This window comes from Podarcis filfolensis (assembly GCF_964270895.1).
Source record: "Podarcis filfolensis genome assembly, chromosome: 14".
Classification (NCBI taxonomy): Eukaryota; Metazoa; Chordata; class Lepidosauria; order Squamata; family Lacertidae; genus Podarcis; species Podarcis filfolensis.
The window spans coordinates 2780235-2800515 of record NC_139616.1 but is presented as its reverse complement, the minus strand read 5'-3'; the positions used below and the strand labels follow the sequence as shown (position 1 = coordinate 2800515).

Genomic DNA, 20281 nt, shown 5'->3' with positions numbered 1-20281 from the left:
AGGGCCTTCTCGGTAGTGGCGCCCGCCCTGTGGAACGCCCTTCCAGCAGATGTCAAAGTGATAAACAACTACCTGACATTCAGAAGACATCTTAAGGCAGCCCTGTTCAGGGAAGTTTTTAACGTGTGATATTTTACTGTATTTTTGGTTTTTATGGAAGCCGCCCAGAGTGGCTGGGGAGGCCCAGCCAGATGGGCGGGGTATAAATAATAAATTATTATTATTATTATTATTATTATTATTATTATTATTATAACAAAAATTTTATATCTCCTCAAACACATGGCAATTTATGGCTAACAACTCTTGGTTAAATACATTATCGTCTATTTTGCTCCTTGTACCATCATATTGCAATGACCTTGTCCATGCGTCAGTGATATTGATTGCTTGTAATTTTCAATCAAAGATCCATTTCATTTATGTTCACCCTTTTTATGCGTATGAAAGCGAAACGAATATATTTAAACAACATCAGCTCAGGAATAGAATTTCCCTTAGCTTTACGTTCTTCCTCTGCCACCTGCAAAAATAGATATAACAATGCAGCTGAAGTGCTGAGATGCTCCTCCAAAATTACACACACATCAACCAGGGTATTCATCTGCTTAAAAACCAGTGCATAGTTCAAGAGTGAATTATAAAAAGGAGAGTCTCCTGAAAGGTGCCTGCTGTGCTTATGGCAGCTGTTGAAAACTGGATTACAGTGGAGCAGAAAGCACAGCATTTCTTGAAGCAAAGAACAGAGGCTTTGCAAAAACCAAATATCCTCTAGCCTTCACCTTTCTAGAGGCTTTAAAAAGTGTGGGAGCAAATCATGGAGACACAGAATACTGGTATGTTTTCCTGTCTCTGTTGGGAACAGAATTCAACTTCCTGAGAAGTAGCAATCTCATTCCTTTCTTTTTTTGAAAGAAAAATGCACCAAAAACAGAAATGCAGGAAAGAGATATATCTCACAGGTGCCATTTGAAAGGATGGGCTCTTTATTTCTGCAATACACCAACTGTGTTATGGACAAAAATGCCTTATTTCCTTGTTTCTTGGGGAATCAATCTCAAAACTTTCTGCTAACAACTGAAAGGACAAGATTTTCATCTATCAGTCTTCAACAACAGAAAGTTTTGCAACGTAGTTAATTGGCATCTTTTACTGAGGTTGCAGAATGTAGCTTTGCCTGGGTGGCCCTGATGCAGAATTCTGATGTTTTTATTTCTTCATTTTAGAAGGGAAGGCACTCAAAAGTTAAGTTACCTTTTCAGAATCACATTCCCAATGCCAGCTTGGTTCCTGCTGAAGACTGAGCGCTGCTTTGACAACCGGAGGAAATCTTCCAGGAGCTGCTGTTTCTGTGCATTTGGGTTTGGCAGGTGGAAGACCTTTGCTAAGGTTTTCAGCTCAGGGGCAGAAAGCAAGTCAAGAGCCTCAGACAGATCTTTTAATTCTGCCTCTGCAGGTACACAGGGAAAAATGCAAGAATAATGAAAGGGACTCCCCATAGATCATAGAATCATAGAATACCCATAGATACCCAAGTCCTTTGCTACATGAAATTCCAAAGAATGCCACACAGTCATTGTGTAAGTTATAACACATCCTGTGTTTAAAGCATGAGGTTTTACTGCCTTATTACACACACACCACACATATTATAAACCGTGCTATGAATACCACAAATTTAAAAAGCTACTTGTGGTGGAGGGGCAGGGAGGGACTAATTTACAAAAGATAAGTCGACCAAGAGATGCTAACAATGACAGAGTAGAAGCTGCAGGGGCTGTTTTGGGGGAAGCTTTAAAGGTCTCTCCTGATCCTCTGAGGAGCCTGTGGCCCAGTCATTCAAGTCTGGTGGCAGAGGCACCTGATTGGTGTGAGGGCAAGAGATGCAGGCTGTGAAGCTAGCAGATCCCACATAGGAAAGACCAGGCAGCAGATCAGCCTCATCAGGGCTACTGTTGTACTCAAACCCCTCTCCCCAGCTATCTGATCCTTCAGTGGGAGATACCAGGGACTGAACCCAAGATGCTATGCATACAAAGTATGCAGAGTCTCCTGCCTATAATTTAAGCTGAAACCCAGCAAACTGCAAAGGGGCATTCTACATTTACTTGTGTCCGTGTCCTTCCCACCTTGTAGATTTGGGGCAGGTAACAAGACCCTGAGGAATATCAAGGAGAGAAAATACAGGCAACTCTCAACCACACAAAGTTGCAAGTTACCTGCAGTACAAAACTGAAGGCACAAATCATCCCAGGCCTACACTATCTCTGCAAGTGAGCTGGAGTGGCTGAGATCTTCCTGGATTGTACCATTCCAGAGTGTATGCAGGGAGGTCAACTTTTTGAATGCTGCCCATGTTTAAAACAACCCCCAAAACTCCTATCTTACGGAAAGCATTATTACCTCTCCCTCTCCCTGATATGCTACTTACAACAATATTGTTTTTCCTTTTCATATGGGGCTACTTTTTTATCTACTCTCACCCCCATCAAAAAAATCCCACCTGCAGTGGTGTAGTTCAGAAATGGAACTATCACATTATTTTATTCCACATTCCACATAACTGTCATGCAAACTTTTAACAGACATACCTGACTGCAAGAATCCTTTTCCAACAAGCTCGTTGATGTATGATGAGAGATCCTCAGCAATCTCCAAGTAGACTATCTTGTTCGCTTTTATCCAACTCAGCTTGCGCTGGAAAAGTCTGACGTATAACTTCTGAGCGCTAGCTGCAGTAGCATCATAAACCAGGAGAAGGGCAGAGAAAATTCTAAAGGTTCTTTCTAATTCTGGAATTGCATCCACGTCTACACCAGTGGTTCCCAAAGCTTTTCAGGCTCCTGCCCCCTTAGTTCCATAAACGCATCCCCAATGCCTCCCACTCTACCCTATAGAAAGCATCATTCAGAACATATAATAGCTCAATAAAATTCAAAACAGTAATAATCAATGGCACATTTAGTCAAAATCCAATCAAAACTATTTAGTTAAATTAATCCAATGAAACAGATGAACTTGATGCAGTGGTTCTAGCTCTTCTTCTGGTGGTCATTTACAGTTTCACCGCTGCCCTAACATCCACTTGCCTCTTAGTGCCCCTCTAGGTAATTCCACTTCCCCAGGGGGAGACACCACCCACTTTGGGAACCACTGCAAAATACCTGGAAGACACACGGCAGCTTTGCTGTCAAACGCACATCAGCTGGCCCTGATCAAAGTTCAAACGCATCCCCAACTCTTTTGATATGTGACTTTAAAAAAAATGCTGAACAAGGGTGGCTGCAAAGCACACTGGGATTGGCCCTGCTCAGGAGTTTGGAAAGCGGGAATCGCCTCACTGCCGATCAGCTGCAAATCCTGATTGGCTACACCAAGAACTTCTGAATGGGAGCTTTTGAGAGGAGCCTATCCTAGCGGAGACTGCACCTGGCGCCAAATGTAAAAGGCACCCAATACAAGCCCTGCTTGCAAAGCAACAACCAGGAGTGCACTCTGAGGTTCCTGGTTCCAGCCCAGGATGCAACAGGAGAAAGAAAAAAATTGGGATCCCAATTATTGCCTTTCAAGTCAGGCCATCTGACATCACGCGAACATCCGTAACTGACAAGTGGGAGGCCCTTACCATCTGTCAAACTGACCAGCAAAGGGTGAGGAGCTCAGGATCTAATCTTCCATTGCATCCTGTTCCACATCCCTGATTTATTTAGGTTGCTTTATTCACTTACACCTGGGGTTTTGTTATGTCTTGCCATTCTTATCCGTCTGCTCCTTGGTTTTATATGAGATTGCGTGGGGGGGGGGGTTAAGTCAGAAAATGACTACTAATTCATTTTCCCTTCTGGTTCTTAAACTTTCTTCACTTTTCCCCAACATTTTCCTCCACCCCAGGGTGTCACAATAAAGAGAATTTCATGCAACCTTCTACCAAGAGGAAGAATATACTCAAAGCCCAGGTTGTCATTTTCCCAGTGGGGATGAGGATTCTTTGATGTTCTCCCTCTGATACTTCCCAAGTCAAAAAGCCAGAAATAATGCTGATTTTACAGATCATCATCCCTTTTTCTTACTTCTCCCTTCAGCGGTGGTGGATAGGTGTGGGAGACACTTAAGATTTAATATACTATTATGTCCTGCTATTCTGAAAAAGCAAACTCAGTGCCAATATTACAGTAAAGCAAAACATCCTTTTCTAATTTGCGAAAGCACCCTCCTGGAGCAGATTCCTGCTCATCACGGGAGACCAAATGACTGAAGTTGCAATCAGGATACATACAGAAAGTCACCAGCTTACAAGGATCAGGCCTGCTTCCCAAAGTTATCCAGGTGCCTCTAGGAAGCCCACAACCTGGGAAGCTTAGTCTGAGTCAGAGCATCTAGCTCTATATTATCTCCGCTGATTCTTTGTGGTTCTCCAGGATTCCAGACTGGGGTATTCCCCAGCCCTACCTGGAGATTTCAGGATTGAGCCCGCAACCTTCTGCATTCCAAGCAAATGCACTTTCACCTTTCCTCAGATCTCACCTTGGGACATGAACTCACTTAGATGGCTTTTAGATTATCCCTTCTCCCTGAGCCTCAGTTTTCCTTATATGTAACATGGGGAAAATATTATTTGCATACCTAAGAGGGAGTATTGGAAGGCAGGCAGTGATCATGAACTGCTTTGAAAGCTCTAAAGCAGTGTTTCTTATAAGTACCTCACATTATATTCACCTGAGAAGGGATATGACTCAACTCTCCAAAGGGGTAAGCGATTTTTCTTAAGTTTGGGAAGTGCTCCTCTCTAAAGCATCATCCTTCTACCTTGGGTCCCTGGACATTGGTGGACTACAACTCCCATTATCCTTGCCAATTGGCCTCTCTGGTGGGTGACGATGGGGGCTGCAGTCCAATAACATCCGGGCATCCAAGATTGGGAACAACATCTTTATGGCAACATGGAAGTATAGCAAGGTTATTAAGTGAAGGGCTAATTACAAACTCTCACTGAGATTTTATTTAAAACATTTCAGGTCACGGTTCCAAAAAGTTCAAAGTGGCTGTCAAAAAGATGAAGTACATTAAAAATGCTGAAACATCAAGATGGAAGTGGACAATGGATGCAAGAGATGAGGGACCCTGCAGAGAGAGAGACAGTCCTTCAGCTGATAAAATCCATGTGGGCCAGGTAACAAAAGACATTGGTAAATCGGTTCTGAGTTGGGAAACGCTTCCAACTGCATTTCAAAACACACGGCTTATAAAACAGCCATTCGCTTTATCACCTGAGTGGAGCAAGGCTCGCCTCCAGGGGATCAGATAGAGAAGACTTACAAAAAGCTTTATTTTTAGGCCACAGAAGGCTAATTTGAGCTATGAAGAGAAAAATGTTGTGGCCCAGCAGTTTATCAAAGATTAGGCTTGATGAAGAGGAAAGATTTCATGGGGGAGGGGGAGAGAACTGGATGCCCATTTTATCCAAAATCAACTTCACTCTCCTATAGCTCAAATAGGTCCCTGTGGATCACGCAGAAGCCCTGCTTCCCAGTAGCCCAGACTTGCAAAGCAGAAATTATTGCTCAAGCAGAGTGATCATGCCCTGGTGCAGCCTCTTTCCCAGGTGCTTATCATCAGCCCAACATCAAAGGCTCATAAGAGCTGTAAAAAATTGTATCTGCCTCTTAGCAGAAGCCAACCAATTGGGGAGCATGTAAGTTATGCAAAGAGCTCATCTAATGGCATGGCTTAACATCTCTGCATACAGAAACCAAACAGAAGCTGTCTGCTTGGCAAATTAATGTGCTCTGCTTACTGTTTTAAATCCAAATCCCACTAGACGTGCAGGGCATGAAGGGTCGCCCCTCTTCCCTCTCAAGTAAAAAAAAAATCAGGACAAGTGGGGAGGCCAGCCTGTCCCCATCGATCTGCTAGGGAGGGGCAGGACCAGTGTTGGAAACTGAGATATAAAAGCTATTTGCCATATGGCCCCTTAAAGCTGGGTTACGGTCAGGTACATTAACAGAATGCTTAGGTGCTTGTTTAGGGGGGTGTTTGGGTTGTTGTTTTTTTGTAAGATTGCAAAGCTGAAAATGAACTGTGTATATTGTCAGCTCCAGCTAAAATCTGACTCATGCCAGAGCAGCGCAGGGAGAAAAAAAGCTGCTGTGTGTCAGGCGCCATTCTGGCACCTAAGCATCTTCACTTGGTCACAAATGACTGATAGCCAGGTGCAAAATGTGCCTGGCTAATTTCAAAAACTGCAGGTGCCCCAGTGCTGGCTTCCTCCTTCCTCCTCTTCATTTTGCCTATTAAGATTGTGAACCTGTGAGAAAGAACCGCCTCGCACTTTAACAAATGTGCAGAGCTTAGAAAACAGCATTTGCTTTTTAAAGTGGTGTATAATATTATTGTTTATTACTCTATGTGCATGTAGTCATCTCCCCGCATCCCAACCCAAGAGGATAGTCATCACCTGTCGCTATATTACTTCAGAGGTTAGCTGCTGCAACCTCCAACTACCCAAAGGTGGGGCAAAGGTAGCTGCCTTAGACCAGGCAAGATTGTTTGTCCATCCAGCCCAGGATTAAATAAATAATGACACGGTGTAATATGTCATGTGCTGTTGCTCATCTGAGGTTGTATTTACCTAATTTTAAGACATGCTAAAGAACAGATTATTGTTATTATGTCCTCAAATGTAAAACCACAGAATTCAAATAGGGTGTACTTTCTTTTTCCCATGACTATACATGTGAGGGTCACCCCTGGAGATTTTTATACTTCTGCAAATCTTGGGTTTACCTCAAGTCTGCTGAGACTGACTTTTCTTGTGCAGTGTGGTTTTGATTCTTGATACGCAAAAACCCTTGAGGGCTTGATAGAGATCAACATTAGAATATGGAATATAATATTAGCTACCTGAGAGTTGGTAGAACTTTGCAATGGTGTCCAAATCATGCTCATCAAACAGCCTCTGATCATCCTCATTCTCTAGCACAGCCTGCAGGACCATCAGAAAATTCTGAAGATAATATGGTTGCCCTCCTGGGTCTTCTCCACGGCTGTGTCCATTGAGAACCGTTTCTAAAATGTTGCTGCTTGGACTCTGAGAATTCATGTTTTCCAAAGGTCCCAAACAAACACAATCAACCACTTCATTTTTTAAGTCTGTATGATCTTCCATAGGAAGTACTTCCATGTCACCCCCCACAAAAGAGATATTTTGTGTCTGATTGCAACAAATACCTTTCACATTGGGCAACAGAGCCTGTTCACCAGAAGAGAGGTCTGTGGTTTCCAAGTTTGACGGTGCTTCTTTTCTATAAGCTGTTGAACATACTACAGGCTTGCAAATATCAGAATCCAAGTCCTCCTTAGGAGTATTTTGCTCTTTGTTGTCCTCTGTTAGCAGTCCAACTTCACCGCAAGCAAGATGATCAGATGGAAACAATCCAGGAGCAGAACCATCACCACCCAAGAGTGTTCGTGTGTCACCTTCCCATGTGGGGTCCAGGGTTTCTCGTTTGCCTTTGAATCCTTCTTTTGGACTAGTTTGTCTCTGAATCCTTGAAAAGGGCAACCAGTTTTCTTTCTGGGAAGAAGTGGTGCCTTCTGGATTCTCCTCTCTAGAGCTGTTACACACATCTTGAGCTGGTCGAGACTTAGCATCCCAAGTAAAGATGCTGCCACCTTCAGCACGACGCTTCCTGGACAATTTGGTTGACAGCCTTCCCAGGGAGATCTTCCCAACTGCCTGAACCTCTGGCTCACCATTGCCCAACAGGAGACCGCTGCCCTTCTTAAAGTATGGGCTCACCTGTCCTCCCACCTCAGGTTTTGTTTCAGAGTTGTCACCTACTAACTTCTCTGGAGTCGAGGCATTATTTGCAAAGTACGGACTGCAACCACCAGGCACATTTTCAACTGATGGGCCTGCACCCGCGCCAGGCGCCGAACCATCTAGAATCCTATCATCATCCTGGCTCTTTTGACACACTTCATCAATGTGCTGGTTGATTCCATATCTTGCTACCATCTGCCCACACAAAGGACAGGCGACTCTGGCAGGGGGAACATTATTGAAAAATGAAGCAATTGAGAAAGAGGATGCAGATAAAGGCTGTGTCCCTTGCACACCCGTCCCTTGCTTCCTCCTGGCAGGTTTTATCCTCTTCCTATTGAGGGCTGAGCTTCTGCAAGGCCTTTTATTTCCTGGGAGCTCTTCTTCTGCCATTGCAGGAACCCAAGATAAGGTGAATGTAGGAGCCGCCTCATGCAAACGGAAAAAAGAGTCTTCACATCAAGTTATCAAGAGCATTTTTCATGGCCTTGCCTGCAATGAATAAACGGCAGAAGTGATGGCTTAAGTTTTGCATCAACAATAACAACAATAAATTCATAGGTGGTAGGCTTATGAAAAAGTTAAAAATGTTTTGTCGTTTTAATTATCAATCACATGCACACCTCACATTTCCTCCCAGGAGCTCAAGGAGGCATATATGGTCCTTTCCCCCTAATTTATCAATACAACAACCCTGTGAGGTAAGCTTGGCTGAGGACTGCTGATTGGTCTAAAATCAACAAGTGAGTTATATCACCAAGTGGGGATTGAACCCAGGTCTCCCTAATCAAACATTCTAACCACTACACAACACTGGCTCTACTTAAGGACATGGAGTGATATCTAAGTAAGTCATAACCAGATGCAATCAGCTTACTTAAGTAAAGAGTCAATGGGACTACTCTGAGTATCTTATCATTGGGTATCACCTAGATTCTGGAACAATCTGCCATTGAAGCTACTGGTACTATTGATATTAGGGTATCTTAAGGGATTTAGTAGCGATGCAAAATTTAAACTTGGCTATTAGTTTCTTCCAGATTTTATTCCAAACTGGATTTAATGTAGAAAGTGTCCAAGTTAGTAAAAGCAAGTACACTTAATAAGGAGATTAGAAAGTATCAAATTAGTAATAAAAAAAAAATTAATATGATCTTTGGTTGCTTGAGCTGCCTTTTTGTTTTTGACTCAACCTCTTAGTTGTTTTCCCTTCAATACGAAACCAAAAATATGCAATTCTTTCTTCCATATTCTTCCACTGCTGCCCTTGCCTTCTTTTTTCTTGGTCCACTCTCCAATTTGTAAGCATCTTGGGACAAGGAACCATATTTTTAGTCATGTTAGCATTTTGTAAAGTACACATGGGTGGACAGACTTCAGGCTTGACGGATCTATTTGGCTTCTGCAAAAGTACCTTGAGGTTCATCAGTCAGGGCCAGATGCAAACATTTAGAATTAAGGGCCAGGGTGCCTCTGGGCACAAGCCCAGCCCAGGAATTTCTTTTCAGGATTAGAAGCAATTTCACATTTTCATGCATAAGTCCACTCCTGGTTTTCCCAAAAAGCATTTTTCCTTTCAGCAACGAAATTACATAACCAGAGATACCACTGTAAAGTTTCTTTGTTGCAGCCTTTGTCAAGTAACTGAGCTTTCCTTGCCATTCTCCTGCAAATCAGCTGAACCTGATCTACCTTTTCTGCTCACTCCTACTGTAAAGCACAAAGTACAAGACCTCTTAAATGCTTCTGTGATACCCTAATGATTCCAATATAAGCAGATGAAAACATGTTAAGTTTTGAATATGCTATTAAGAAAGTGACCAATCTTAGACCTATTTTTTTAAGAAGTACAGTACTATCCCATTTGCCACTCATGTCAATAATTAAGAGAAAAATGAGTAAACTGATTTATTTTAACATAACTGGGAGCATTCATTCACATTTGCCTTTTCGTTTTTTAACCTCTCACAATTTGTTACAGCCCTGCAATGAGTTAGTTGCAAAAAGTGCCTGAGAATCCCCATTTCAGAAACCAATTGATGGGCCTGTGCACCAGATTAGTGGATTCTCTCCCACCACTAGTGGCTTATAATAAGTCATTTATTTATCCTTGTATTTCAAAGGGGGACACTACTGCTCCACGGCATTCAAGACACTCCATCAAAGCAGAAGGGAAAGATGCAGACTGCCATGATTTTTAAAATAAGAGACACAAATTAATTCAGTGAAGGGTTTGAACCCAGGTTCAGATTCTGGTTTAATCATGACACACACTGGATTGACAGGACTAGGAATTAGGCTCAGTCTAATCTACCTCAATTGGGATGCGGGTGGCGCTGTGGGCTAAACCACTGAGCCTTGGACTTGCCAATCAGAAGGTCAGCGGTTCGAATCCCCGCAACAGGGTGAGCTCCCATTGCTCTGTCCCTGCTCCTGCCAACCTAGCAGTTCGAAAGCACAAAGTGCAAATCGATAAATAGGTCCCGCTCCGGCGGGAAGGTAAACGGCATTTCCATGCGCTGCTCTGGTTTGCCAGGAGCTGCTTAGTCCTGCTGGCCACATGACCCAGAAGCTCTCTGCCGACAACCCTCGGTTCCCTCAGCCAATACGGCGAGAGGAGCGCCGCAACCCGAGTGGGTCCCGACTGGACCTAATGGTCAGGGGTCCCTTCACCCTTCCCCTAATCTACCTCGAGGGGCTCTTGTGGGGATAAAACAGGAGGAGAGAGTATACTATCTGCCCCCAATACTCGGGAGGGTAAGCGCTCCACAAAAATGGACCACGGCTGAACTCAAAGACTGGAACCACCGGCAGGAAAGCATCTCGTCTTCTCATCTTGCCAATCAAATAAACACGCGCCTCCGGCCCTCCTTTCCCGACGCCGCGAAGCGAGAAATGGCTGCTCCCCAAACCTGAGCGGCTGCGGGGAAGGATCGGGGCCCGCGCGGCGAGAAGAGGCCGAGCGAGGAGCAGCAGCGGGAGGAGGAGGAGGAGGAGACACGGCAGAGGCCCCGCCCACCTCCCTTCTCCCTCCGCCTTCCACCGCCAGGCAAATGCAATCCATCCCCGCGCCAGGCCTGCGTGGCCGATGTCGGAGCCATGGATCGCAGCGCGGCCCGGGATTCCCAGTTCCCGCGAGGACGGGGCGGGGCGGGGCGGGGAGGCAGAGACTCCTCATCTGCCCTTCGGGGGTCGGGTTTCATTTCATACCTTATAGTCTCGGTTTGGAGAGAGGCGCAAGGCAGGGCTGCCCTCTTTCTCCACTTTTTAAAACACATCTTCATGTTTATTTCTAGACTTCCAAACAGAGCGTGATGCCAGCGCCGTGACTCTATGATTCTGTGTGTGCACTGGGTGCAAGCTGTGCTTGTGCCGTTATAGATTTTATTATATTTTAGTTGAAAGCCTCATTGAGAAGGTTTCCATCATTTAATGACAATGATAACAGTGGCCTAGAAGCGTCATCATAAGCAAATAAAGACAACTACCGTTCCCAGTAGAAATAATAGTACATTTTCCAAACATGGTATCATCAGTGAGAGCAGTTAAATTAATCATACAATGTGTACATCATTTTAAATTAAGGCTGAAGAATTTGCATGCACTTACCAGAGAGTAAGTCCCATTGAACTAAATGGAGCTTACTTCTGAGTAGATATGCCAATTAATTTACTCACAGGATGTAAGCACCCAACCCACACACTCTTAGGTATCAGTTACAGAAAGGTAGCCGTGTTGGTCTGCCATAGTCAAAACAAAAAAAAAAATTTTCTTTCCAGTAGCACCTTAAAGACCAACTAGTTGGTCTTTAAGGTGCTACTGGAAAGAAAAAAAATTTTTTTGTTTTGACTCTTAAGTATATTTAGCTAGGTTTTAATATTTTTGGAGACCACTTGGTTTCACCTGAAAAGTGGTGTATAAATACAGTACTTTAATACATATCCCAAATCAACATTAAACTGTTAAATGTTGTGAAGTAAACATATTGTTATAGGATTTGTGGGCAAGGAGCAGGGTTGGTCTGGATGGCATCTGGGAGTCTTTTCTAGGCTTGGCAGGTTTGGAATCTAGTAGAAGAAGCTGTTGAACTGGTCAGACCAGCTTCTCTGTATACTTATCAGCATCCGAAGGAGCGAGATGTACTGCCATAGTGACAACTGAGGATGATTCCAGAAGGAGGGGAGTGGACCTTTTCCCACCTCACCTGGCTGGATGGCATCATGTCATCCTAGGAAAAAGAACTATAGGCCACAGGAGACTGTCTGCATGTGAGCTTTTTACTAGGATGGAAGCTGGACAGAGGAGTTTGTCTTGCTTTGTGTTCAATCCCAAAGCTATATTTTATCTCTTGTGCTCGTAAAATAAATACCTGAAAAAATGTCAGGTTGCTGCCACCGCCCGCCACCCCCCACCCCCCAATAGCTGGTGGTTATGCTCATGAACCAAATGGGAACTCTTGATTCATTCTCCAGTGCTGTACTGATGGCAGCAGTGAATACACAAACACACACACCCTAACTAGTGACAGATCAATTGCCCTCCATGAGCTGGAAATAATTGCACAAGTGGTTCAGTTCTGCTACTGTGCACATTTGACAGCTACACAGCGCAATCCTATGCACAGTTCCAAGGAAGCAGTTCCCATTAATCTGAGTGGTGAATGCAGAACTGTGCTGTTGAATTCCTGACCTGTTTGACACGCCCTATTTGCTGTGCTGTTTTTGCCTGCATAAGCAGGAGAAGAACCACTGGATGGGAAGCTTACACAATTGTGTTTGTGGACCAGATGGGCCTTTCACCTTGGTGAAATCCCTCTAAATTCCACTTTCCCATAAACTTTCCTCCCCTCTCAAACAACACTGGAATGAGGTTATCCAATGAAATTTACTGCCAGTAGACTCTGGCCAAACAAAATATAAGACTTCAACTAGCACATAAGAGTATCTAAAGGAGGGATAGTTTGTTGTGCCCTCCAGAGGTTGATGCTCTCCAACTCCCATTGCCCAACAACTTATGGAAGGCACCACATTGGTGATCCCTGATCTGAAAGGATCCCTGCTCTCCCACACCCATACCAGCCCATTGAGCTCATTAGTGGCAGTTCCACTGCATGTAGAACATGGATAGGCAACCTAAGGCCCGGGGGCCGGATCTGGCCCAATCGCCTTCTCAATCTGGCCTGCGGACGGTCCGGGAACCAATGTGTTTTCGCATGAGTAGAATGTGTGCTTTTATTCAAAATGCATCTCTGTGTTATTTGTGGGGCATAGGAATTTGTTCATATTTTCCCCAAAAAATATAGTCCGGCCCTCACAAGGTCTGAGGGACAGTGGACCAGCCCACGGCTGAAAAGGTTTGCTGACCCCTGATGTAGAATCATTGAATTGTAGAGTTGGAAGGGACCCCAAGGGTCATCAAGTACAACTCCCTGCAATGCATTAATATTTTGCCCAACGTGGAGCTCAAACCCACAACCCAGAGATCAAGAGTCTCATGCTGTACCAACTGAGCTATGCCAGTAATCCAATGAACTACCACCTGAGGTTCAGATCATGGAGGTGACAGGGCCTTCCCAATAATGGCACCCAAACTCTGGAGCACTTTTCCTTGAGTCCTGGTCCTTGTTGACCATTAGAAAGCCAGGTAATATCTCCTTCTTCCAGCAGGACTTTCACACTGGACAGCTGTTCCCTGGCATTCTTAAACAGTTACGTGACATGCTGCCTTGGTGGCCTTTTGAGTAGTGAAATATACTCAGAGTCGCAAAGTGATTTCATGCTCTTTATTCAGCTCATAGTGGTGAGGAGGAATGAATGAAAGTCCCCTCAAGGTATCTGCTTTATATACATTATTTACACAATGGGCTGCACATGATTGGCTAATTCCGGAATTCTACTGTAAGCCAATCAGGTTGTGGATTCACTTCTATCTGGAGAATGATTGGGTGGTTCCTGCCAACCAATCATATTGCTGCATTGTTCTAGGACCAATCTGACTGCTGCATTCTGAATCCTATTGTTCTAGGACCAATCAGACTGCTGCAGTTTGGATCCTATTCAACTCAGTACATAACACCCCTCCCCTCTAAGTTCCAGTCCTGCCCGGGAGGTCGCATTCATAGTCCTCAAGGTACGCTGGCGGCCTACGTGTGCGTTGCGGCCTGGGGTGTTCCCTGGTCCGGGGTTCAGGTTCTGGCTCATGTTCCAAGGATGCTGGCTGTGATAGGCCTGTCTGGTCTGGTGCAACCGGCTCGCTCAGTCGTGGTTCTGGTTCCGGTGTCCTTTTGGCTTCGCGGGTCCTCTCTGTATTTACTGATTCTGCCTCTCCTGCTGGCCCCTCCTGCTCTATGGGCCTCACTGCCCCTCTGTTCCCTTGGGACTCCTCTGACCTTTCCTCCTCCTGGTTTTCTCCCGGGAATCGTCGCCGTATCTGGTCGCAGTGGCGGCGCCAGCATTGCCCCCCATCCGTTAGCACCTCGTACGACACGGGACCAGTGACCCTGGTGACTGTGGCGGGTACCCATGCTGGGCCTGCCCCAAAATTCTTTGCGTACACTGGGTCCTGGGCCTCGAAGGTCCGGGGGTTCCTGCCTTCCCCCACCACTACCTCATCCTGAGCTCTATCGGGGTGAAGACGGTCCAATCTGATTGCAAGGCGCCGACCCATTAGTAGTTCAGCGGGGCTCCGGCCAGTCGTTGAGCTGGGGGTGCTGTGTTGTGCTAGGAGGAATGTGGCAAGGCGGTACTCCCAATCCCCTTGCGTCATGCGGCGAAGGGTGTCCTTGGTGGTCCGCACCATGCGTTCTGCTTGGCCGTTGGTGGCAGGGTGGAATGGCGCCGAACGGATGTGGCGGATGGCGTTCTGCGCTGTGAAGGTTTGGAATTCTCCTGACGTAAATGCAGTCCCGTTGTCTGAGACGAGAGTGTCAGGGAGCCCGTGGGTTGCAAACAGCCTGCGTAGTACCCGGATGGCTGCGGACGTAGAAGTGGACGGTACCAGTGCGACTTCCAGCCATTTGGTGTAGGAGTCCACCACTATGAAGAATGTTTTCCCCTGAAAGGGGCCAGCGAAGTCCACATGCAGGCGTGACCATGGTGCTCGGGCGGACTCCCAGGACTGGACTGGGGCCCTTGGGGGATCTGGGCGGGATTCTTGGCAGGCCTGGCAGTGTTTGACCCAGGCCTCTATCTCTCCGTCGATCCCCGGCCACCACACATAACTCCTGGCAAGGGCCTTCATTCTTACTACCCCTGGGTGTGTCTCGTGTAGGGCTGTGAGGACCCTTTTGCGGAGGGGCTGGGGAACAACGACCCTGCTTCCCCATAACAGGCACCCCTTGTGGGCTGACAGTTCATGTTTGCGGGTTGTGTAGCCGGCGAATTCTGGCCCGGGGCTGCTGCTGGGCCATCCCCTCCACACCCAGTCCAGGACGCGGGAGATGACCCTATCTTTCTTGGAATGGTGTGCAACTTCTTGTGCCTGAATGGGGCGGTCGGGAAGCAGCTCCAGGCTCATAACCTCTTGTGCAGGTGCTGGGTCGGGGCCTGTTTCCGGTAGTGGTAGCCTGCTGAGGGCGTCCGCATGGCCCATTGCCTTCCCAGGGCGGTGAATCAGTGCATACTGGTAGCTGGCAAGGAAAATTGACCACCTGAGGACACGAGGAGACAGCACTTGGGGGGTCTGCTTTTCGGAGGCAAACAAGCCAAGCAAGGGCTTGTGGTCAGTCACCACGGTGAAGGGCCGCCCGTACAAGAAATCATGGAATTTTTTTACTCCCTTCACGATTGCCAGACCCTCCTTGTCGATTTGCGAGTAGTTCCGCTCGGTTGCGTTGAGTGTCTGGGAAAAGTATGCCACCGGTACCTCTCTTCCATCCGGGAGTTGGTGTCCCAGGACAGCGCCAATGCCATAGGGTGAGGCGTCGCATGCTAGCACCACCGGCAGCCTCTCGTCGAAGTGTGCCAAGACCGAGTTTGAGACAAGCAAGTCCTTGACTGCCTGGAATGCGGCCTCCTGGCGCTGGCCCCACACCCAAGGGGCCCGCTTGTCCAGGAGTCTGTGTAGGGGCTCCGCTACCGCCGCCTTGTGGGGAAGGAAGGAATGGTAAAAGTTCAATAGTCCCAAGAAGGCCTGAAGTTCAGTCTTGTTCTTGGGCGCTGGGGCATCACAAATGGCCCGTACCTTGTCCCCAGTCGGGTGGACCCCTTCTGCGTCCACCATAAATCCCAGAAAGTCCACCTGAGGCACTCCTAGTAGACATTTTTCCCGCTTCACCTTGAGACCCGCCGTCTGGAAACGGTGCAGAACGGTGCGGAGGCGGTCCTCAAACTCCTCTGGTGTGGGCCCGGCAATCAACACGTCATCGAAGAAGGGGGTGACGCCAGGAATCCCTTTAAGGAGAGAGTCCATTAGATTCTGGAATATGCCTGGTGCCACGCTGACACCGAATTGCAGCCGCTTTACCCTGAACGCTCCTCTGTGCGTCACAATCGTCTGTGCCTCTGCTGTGGCCTCATCTACTGGCAGTTGTTGATATGCTTGGGCCAAGTCCAGCTTGCCAAAAATTTTCGACCCAGCCAGGGTGGCAAGGACATGGCTGACCACTGGCACTGGGTATGCATGGGCCGTGAGGGCCTTGTTTATGGTACATTTGTAGTCTGCGCAGATGCGGACCGAACCATTCGGCTTGACGGGTGTGACGATTGGGGTTTCCCAGGGGGCATTAGGCACCGGCTCCAGCACGCCTTGCTCCACGAGTCGGTCCAATTCCTCGTCTATACGGGGTTTCAGGGCGAACGGGACCCGGCGGGCCTTGAGCCTGACTGGTCGTACTGCGGGGTCAAGCTGTAGAGCAATGGGGGGGGCCCGTATACTGTCCCAATTTCCCATCAAAAACCCCCGGAAATTCCTTGCATATGGCGTCCACGTCCACTTGTAAGCTCGTGTGGTTCACCCCGGTGACGGCTAGCCCCAGTGGTCCAAACCATGCCAATCCCAGTAAGCTAATGTAGGGGCCCTTGACCACAAGCAAGTCCAGTTGCCGCGTCCGCCCTCGGTATTGCACCCTGAAGGTCCCCACCCCCATTGTGGGGACCTTACGTTTCTGGAAGTCCCGGAGGGTGAATGGGGCCGGCCTGAGTTTGGGACCCCCAGTAGGACACAGTTTCCTTAAGGTCCTTGCCGAGATTATGGATAGAGTTGAACCCGTGTCAAGCTCCATGCGGCATGGGGCCCCCTCTATCTGTACCTCTACATAAATTTTCTCTACGTTGGGGTGGGGCAACTGGTATACCTGGAAGTCCGTGAGCTCCGTCGAGTTGCCTTGGTGTGTTGGGCCCCGGGACCTGGGGCTCTTGGATTGGTCATCTGATGCCTGGCGTCGGGTGGGCCGAGCTCGACACACCCGGGCGATGTGTCCCAATTTTCTGCACTGCCTGCACTCTGCGTTGCGGAAACGGCAGGTCCTCCTCTCGTGACTGTCTCCACAGCTTGCGCAGTTCCCTGCTTCTCGTCGAGGCAGCTGTGGTATGTGGGCTGCTTGAGTGCGCTGCTGTACTCGGTGCACCTCCTCCCTGTTGGATCCTGAGTCGTCGGTGAGGTCTTCGTGGTGGACCCTCGGTTGGGACGGCTGGCTCGGCCGTGCCTCTTGCGTCGACCTCTCAGCAGCTTCCGTTGCCAGGGCCTCCTCCAGAGCGACCTGGAACGTTAGGTCCTTCTTAGCGTAGAGGCGTCGTTGCAGCTTCTCATCCTTCAGGCCACCGACGAGGCGGTCACGAAGCATGTTCTCCAGCTCTGAGAAGTTGCAGAACCGGGCAGCTTGGCGGAGAGAGGTCACAAACCCAGTTATGGTTTCCCCAGGGGCTTGCCGCTTTGCATAGAAGGCATTTCGACGAGCCACCACAGAGGGCTGTGGCGAAAAGTGCCCCTTCAGCTGTTCCATTATTGTTTTGTATGGAACAGTAGCGACGTCTTCGGGTGCAAGGAGAGCCCGGGCGATTTCAAACGTCTCCTCTCCGCAGACGCTGAAGAATATCGCCCTCTTCTTGGCGTCTTCTTCATCGGTGACCCCTTTGGCTTCTAGGAGGAAGGTGAAACGGGAGGCATACGCTTCCCAGTCTCCAGATGCTGGGTTGAACGGCGAGAAGCTGCTGTCGGTTGCCATTCTGAGTTCCTTGTGTCCCGGAGCTGAAGCCTGGATACACGGTGCGAGGCAGCGGTGCGGCAGGTGGCGGTGCTGCGGTGCTGTGTGTGGCAGTCAGCTCAGCGGGATCCCATCCTCGTCGCCAGTGAAATATACTCAGAGTCGCAAAGTGATTTCATGCTCTTTATTCAGCTCATAGTGGTGAGGAGGAATGAATGAAAGTCCCCTCAAGGTATCTGCTTTATATACATTAGTTACACAATGGGCTGCACATGATTGGCTAATTCCGGAATTCTACTGTAAGCCAATCAGGTTGTGGATTCACTTCTATCTGGAGAATGATTGGGTGGTTCCTGCCAACCAATCATATTGCTGCATTGTTCTAGGACCAATCTGACTGCTGCATTCTGAATCCTATTGTTCTAGGACCAATCAGACTGCTGCAGTTTGGATCCTATTCAACTCAGTACATAACAAGTAGAAAGGCAGCATATGCATTTTAATATAAATTGATGGCATATGTTGCCAAAAGATGTGATTATGATTGCTGTCTTAGACAGCTTTAAGAGGGATTTTAAAAATCATGGGGGAGAATTGGTTAAGCAATGCCTTTTAGCCATGATAGCTAGATGGACCCTCCCTGTTCAGAGGCAGTCTACCTTTGAATATCAGGACTGGGGTATCCCCCTGCCTGTGGGCTGCCTAGAAGCATCTAGTTGATCACTGTGTGAAGCACGATGCTGGATGATCCTTTGGTCTGATGCAGCGGGACTCTTCTGATGTTTCTAAGCAAGGATTGAAATCCTATTGCTCTTCTTTGTTCTCTTGCTATTAATGCATGGCACCATGCAGTGTTCTGCAGGCAAGATTGGGGGGGGGCAAGAGAAAAACTTTGAATAGCTGCTCCTCTGTCACACTAAATCAACTGAATTTACCTTCTATTTCCATTAACTGTTGTGACTGTGCCCTCGATCACTCTCTTAAGTAGAGTCTTTTAATTTATTTTTCAGATAGTGACCTTAAGGCCTCTCTCTATTAGCCATAATTGTGGTCTCCTGCATTCGCTTGAAACTTTTTTTGAACGAATGCAGTTCTCCCCTCTATGTGACTTTAATTAACTGTGACAAATTCCGCCCAAAGCACATTTGCAAATAACACATAATTTATGAGGTCAGAGAAGAAGAAATATTTAGTGCCCTATTAAATCAACCGACAGGCATTTGTTTCAGGTACTTAATGGCATCATTTGATGGGCAGCCCACCCCCATCTTTCCCCACACTCTGCGGTAATGCATTTAGAGTACATACATTTCTTGGGAACTTTAAAAGGGGCAATTAAGGCAAACTATAGATCTGAAAGGTAATTTTGCAGGCAGGGAATGGGTGCCATGAATTCCCAAGCAATTTTGCGAACTCCAACCTTAAGGTGGGATGACAGTGGTTTAACCATCACAGCATGATAGAAACACCAGCTGTGAGGGTTAATCAAATATCTATTATGGGGCGGCTCTTTGGGGGAAGTTCTTTGCTCAGAGGTGCAGCAGCCACTGTTTCTCCCAGACATTTGCTGGAATCAAGAGGGCTTGTGAAAGAAAACAGGTTTTCAGGAGACGGGCCATCGCTCAGGGGTAGAGCATCTCCTGTACATGCAGAATAATAATAATAATAAATTTTTATTTATATCCCGCCCTCCCCAGCCGAAGCCGGGCTCAGGGCAGCTAACAACAATAAAATAATACAACATTCTAAAATCATTCCATTATAAAATTTATTCAAATCAAATTGATGGCAACCATTGGGCTAGAGAAGGGGCTAGGTTCAGTCCCCAGCATCTCTAGGTGGGGATGGGCAAGACTCCTGCCTGAAACCTTGGACAGCTTTGCAATCCCTCCTGGCCAGGCATGAACCTATGGCCCTGCCTGCTATCATTTTCAGAGCGCGGAATGGAGGGGACTGCTTATGAACAACATTGCATTTTACAGTAAACTAATTCTCAACAACCATATAAAGCAAGTCATTACTCTGAGCTAGATCTCACTCCACTCACCATGCAAATTTATTCCCAGGCCAGCCCGATAAATGCATATAGCCAAAGCACACTCCTTTTCACTGCTCATGGTACAGTATGCTTTCGACAAGGGTTACACAGAACCCAAAACAGATTTTTGACAGATTGCAAGGATCCTGAGGATTCGCAAAACAACTGGCTGCTTCCAAGTGGGGTTACACTTTGCTTGTGGGGACTTCAGGGTTTTATTCGTTTTAGTGTCAGGAGCGTTCACATCCCACTGGCCTCTTCAAGCATCCTACTTCAAACA

General features: G+C 47.1%; 1 protein-coding gene across 5 annotated transcripts in view; it reads right to left on the bottom strand.

Moving 5' to 3' along the window:
* The window catches only part of FAN1 (FANCD2 and FANCI associated nuclease 1), a 32868-nt gene extending 22106 nt beyond the window's left edge, over positions 1-10762 (bottom strand). For 2 of the 5 annotated variants that reach the window (XR_014541621.1, XR_014541622.1), the window contains exons 1-4: positions 10735-10762; positions 6901-8314; positions 2592-2732; positions 1255-1450 (exon numbers count right to left, since the gene is read on the bottom strand). Coding sequence is in view for 1 of the 5 variants with exons in the window: in XM_083586349.1 (XP_083442475.1) it covers positions 1255-1450; positions 2592-2732; positions 6901-8215 (1652 nt within the window). In the remaining 4 variants the exon portion in view is untranslated. Of the gene's footprint in view, positions 1-1254; positions 1451-2591; positions 2733-6900; positions 10203-10734 lie in introns of those variants that run through there. The other 3 variants (XR_014541624.1, XM_083586349.1, XR_014541623.1) reach the window with 2 other exon arrangements.
* Positions 10763-20281: the final 9519 nt, after the last annotated feature.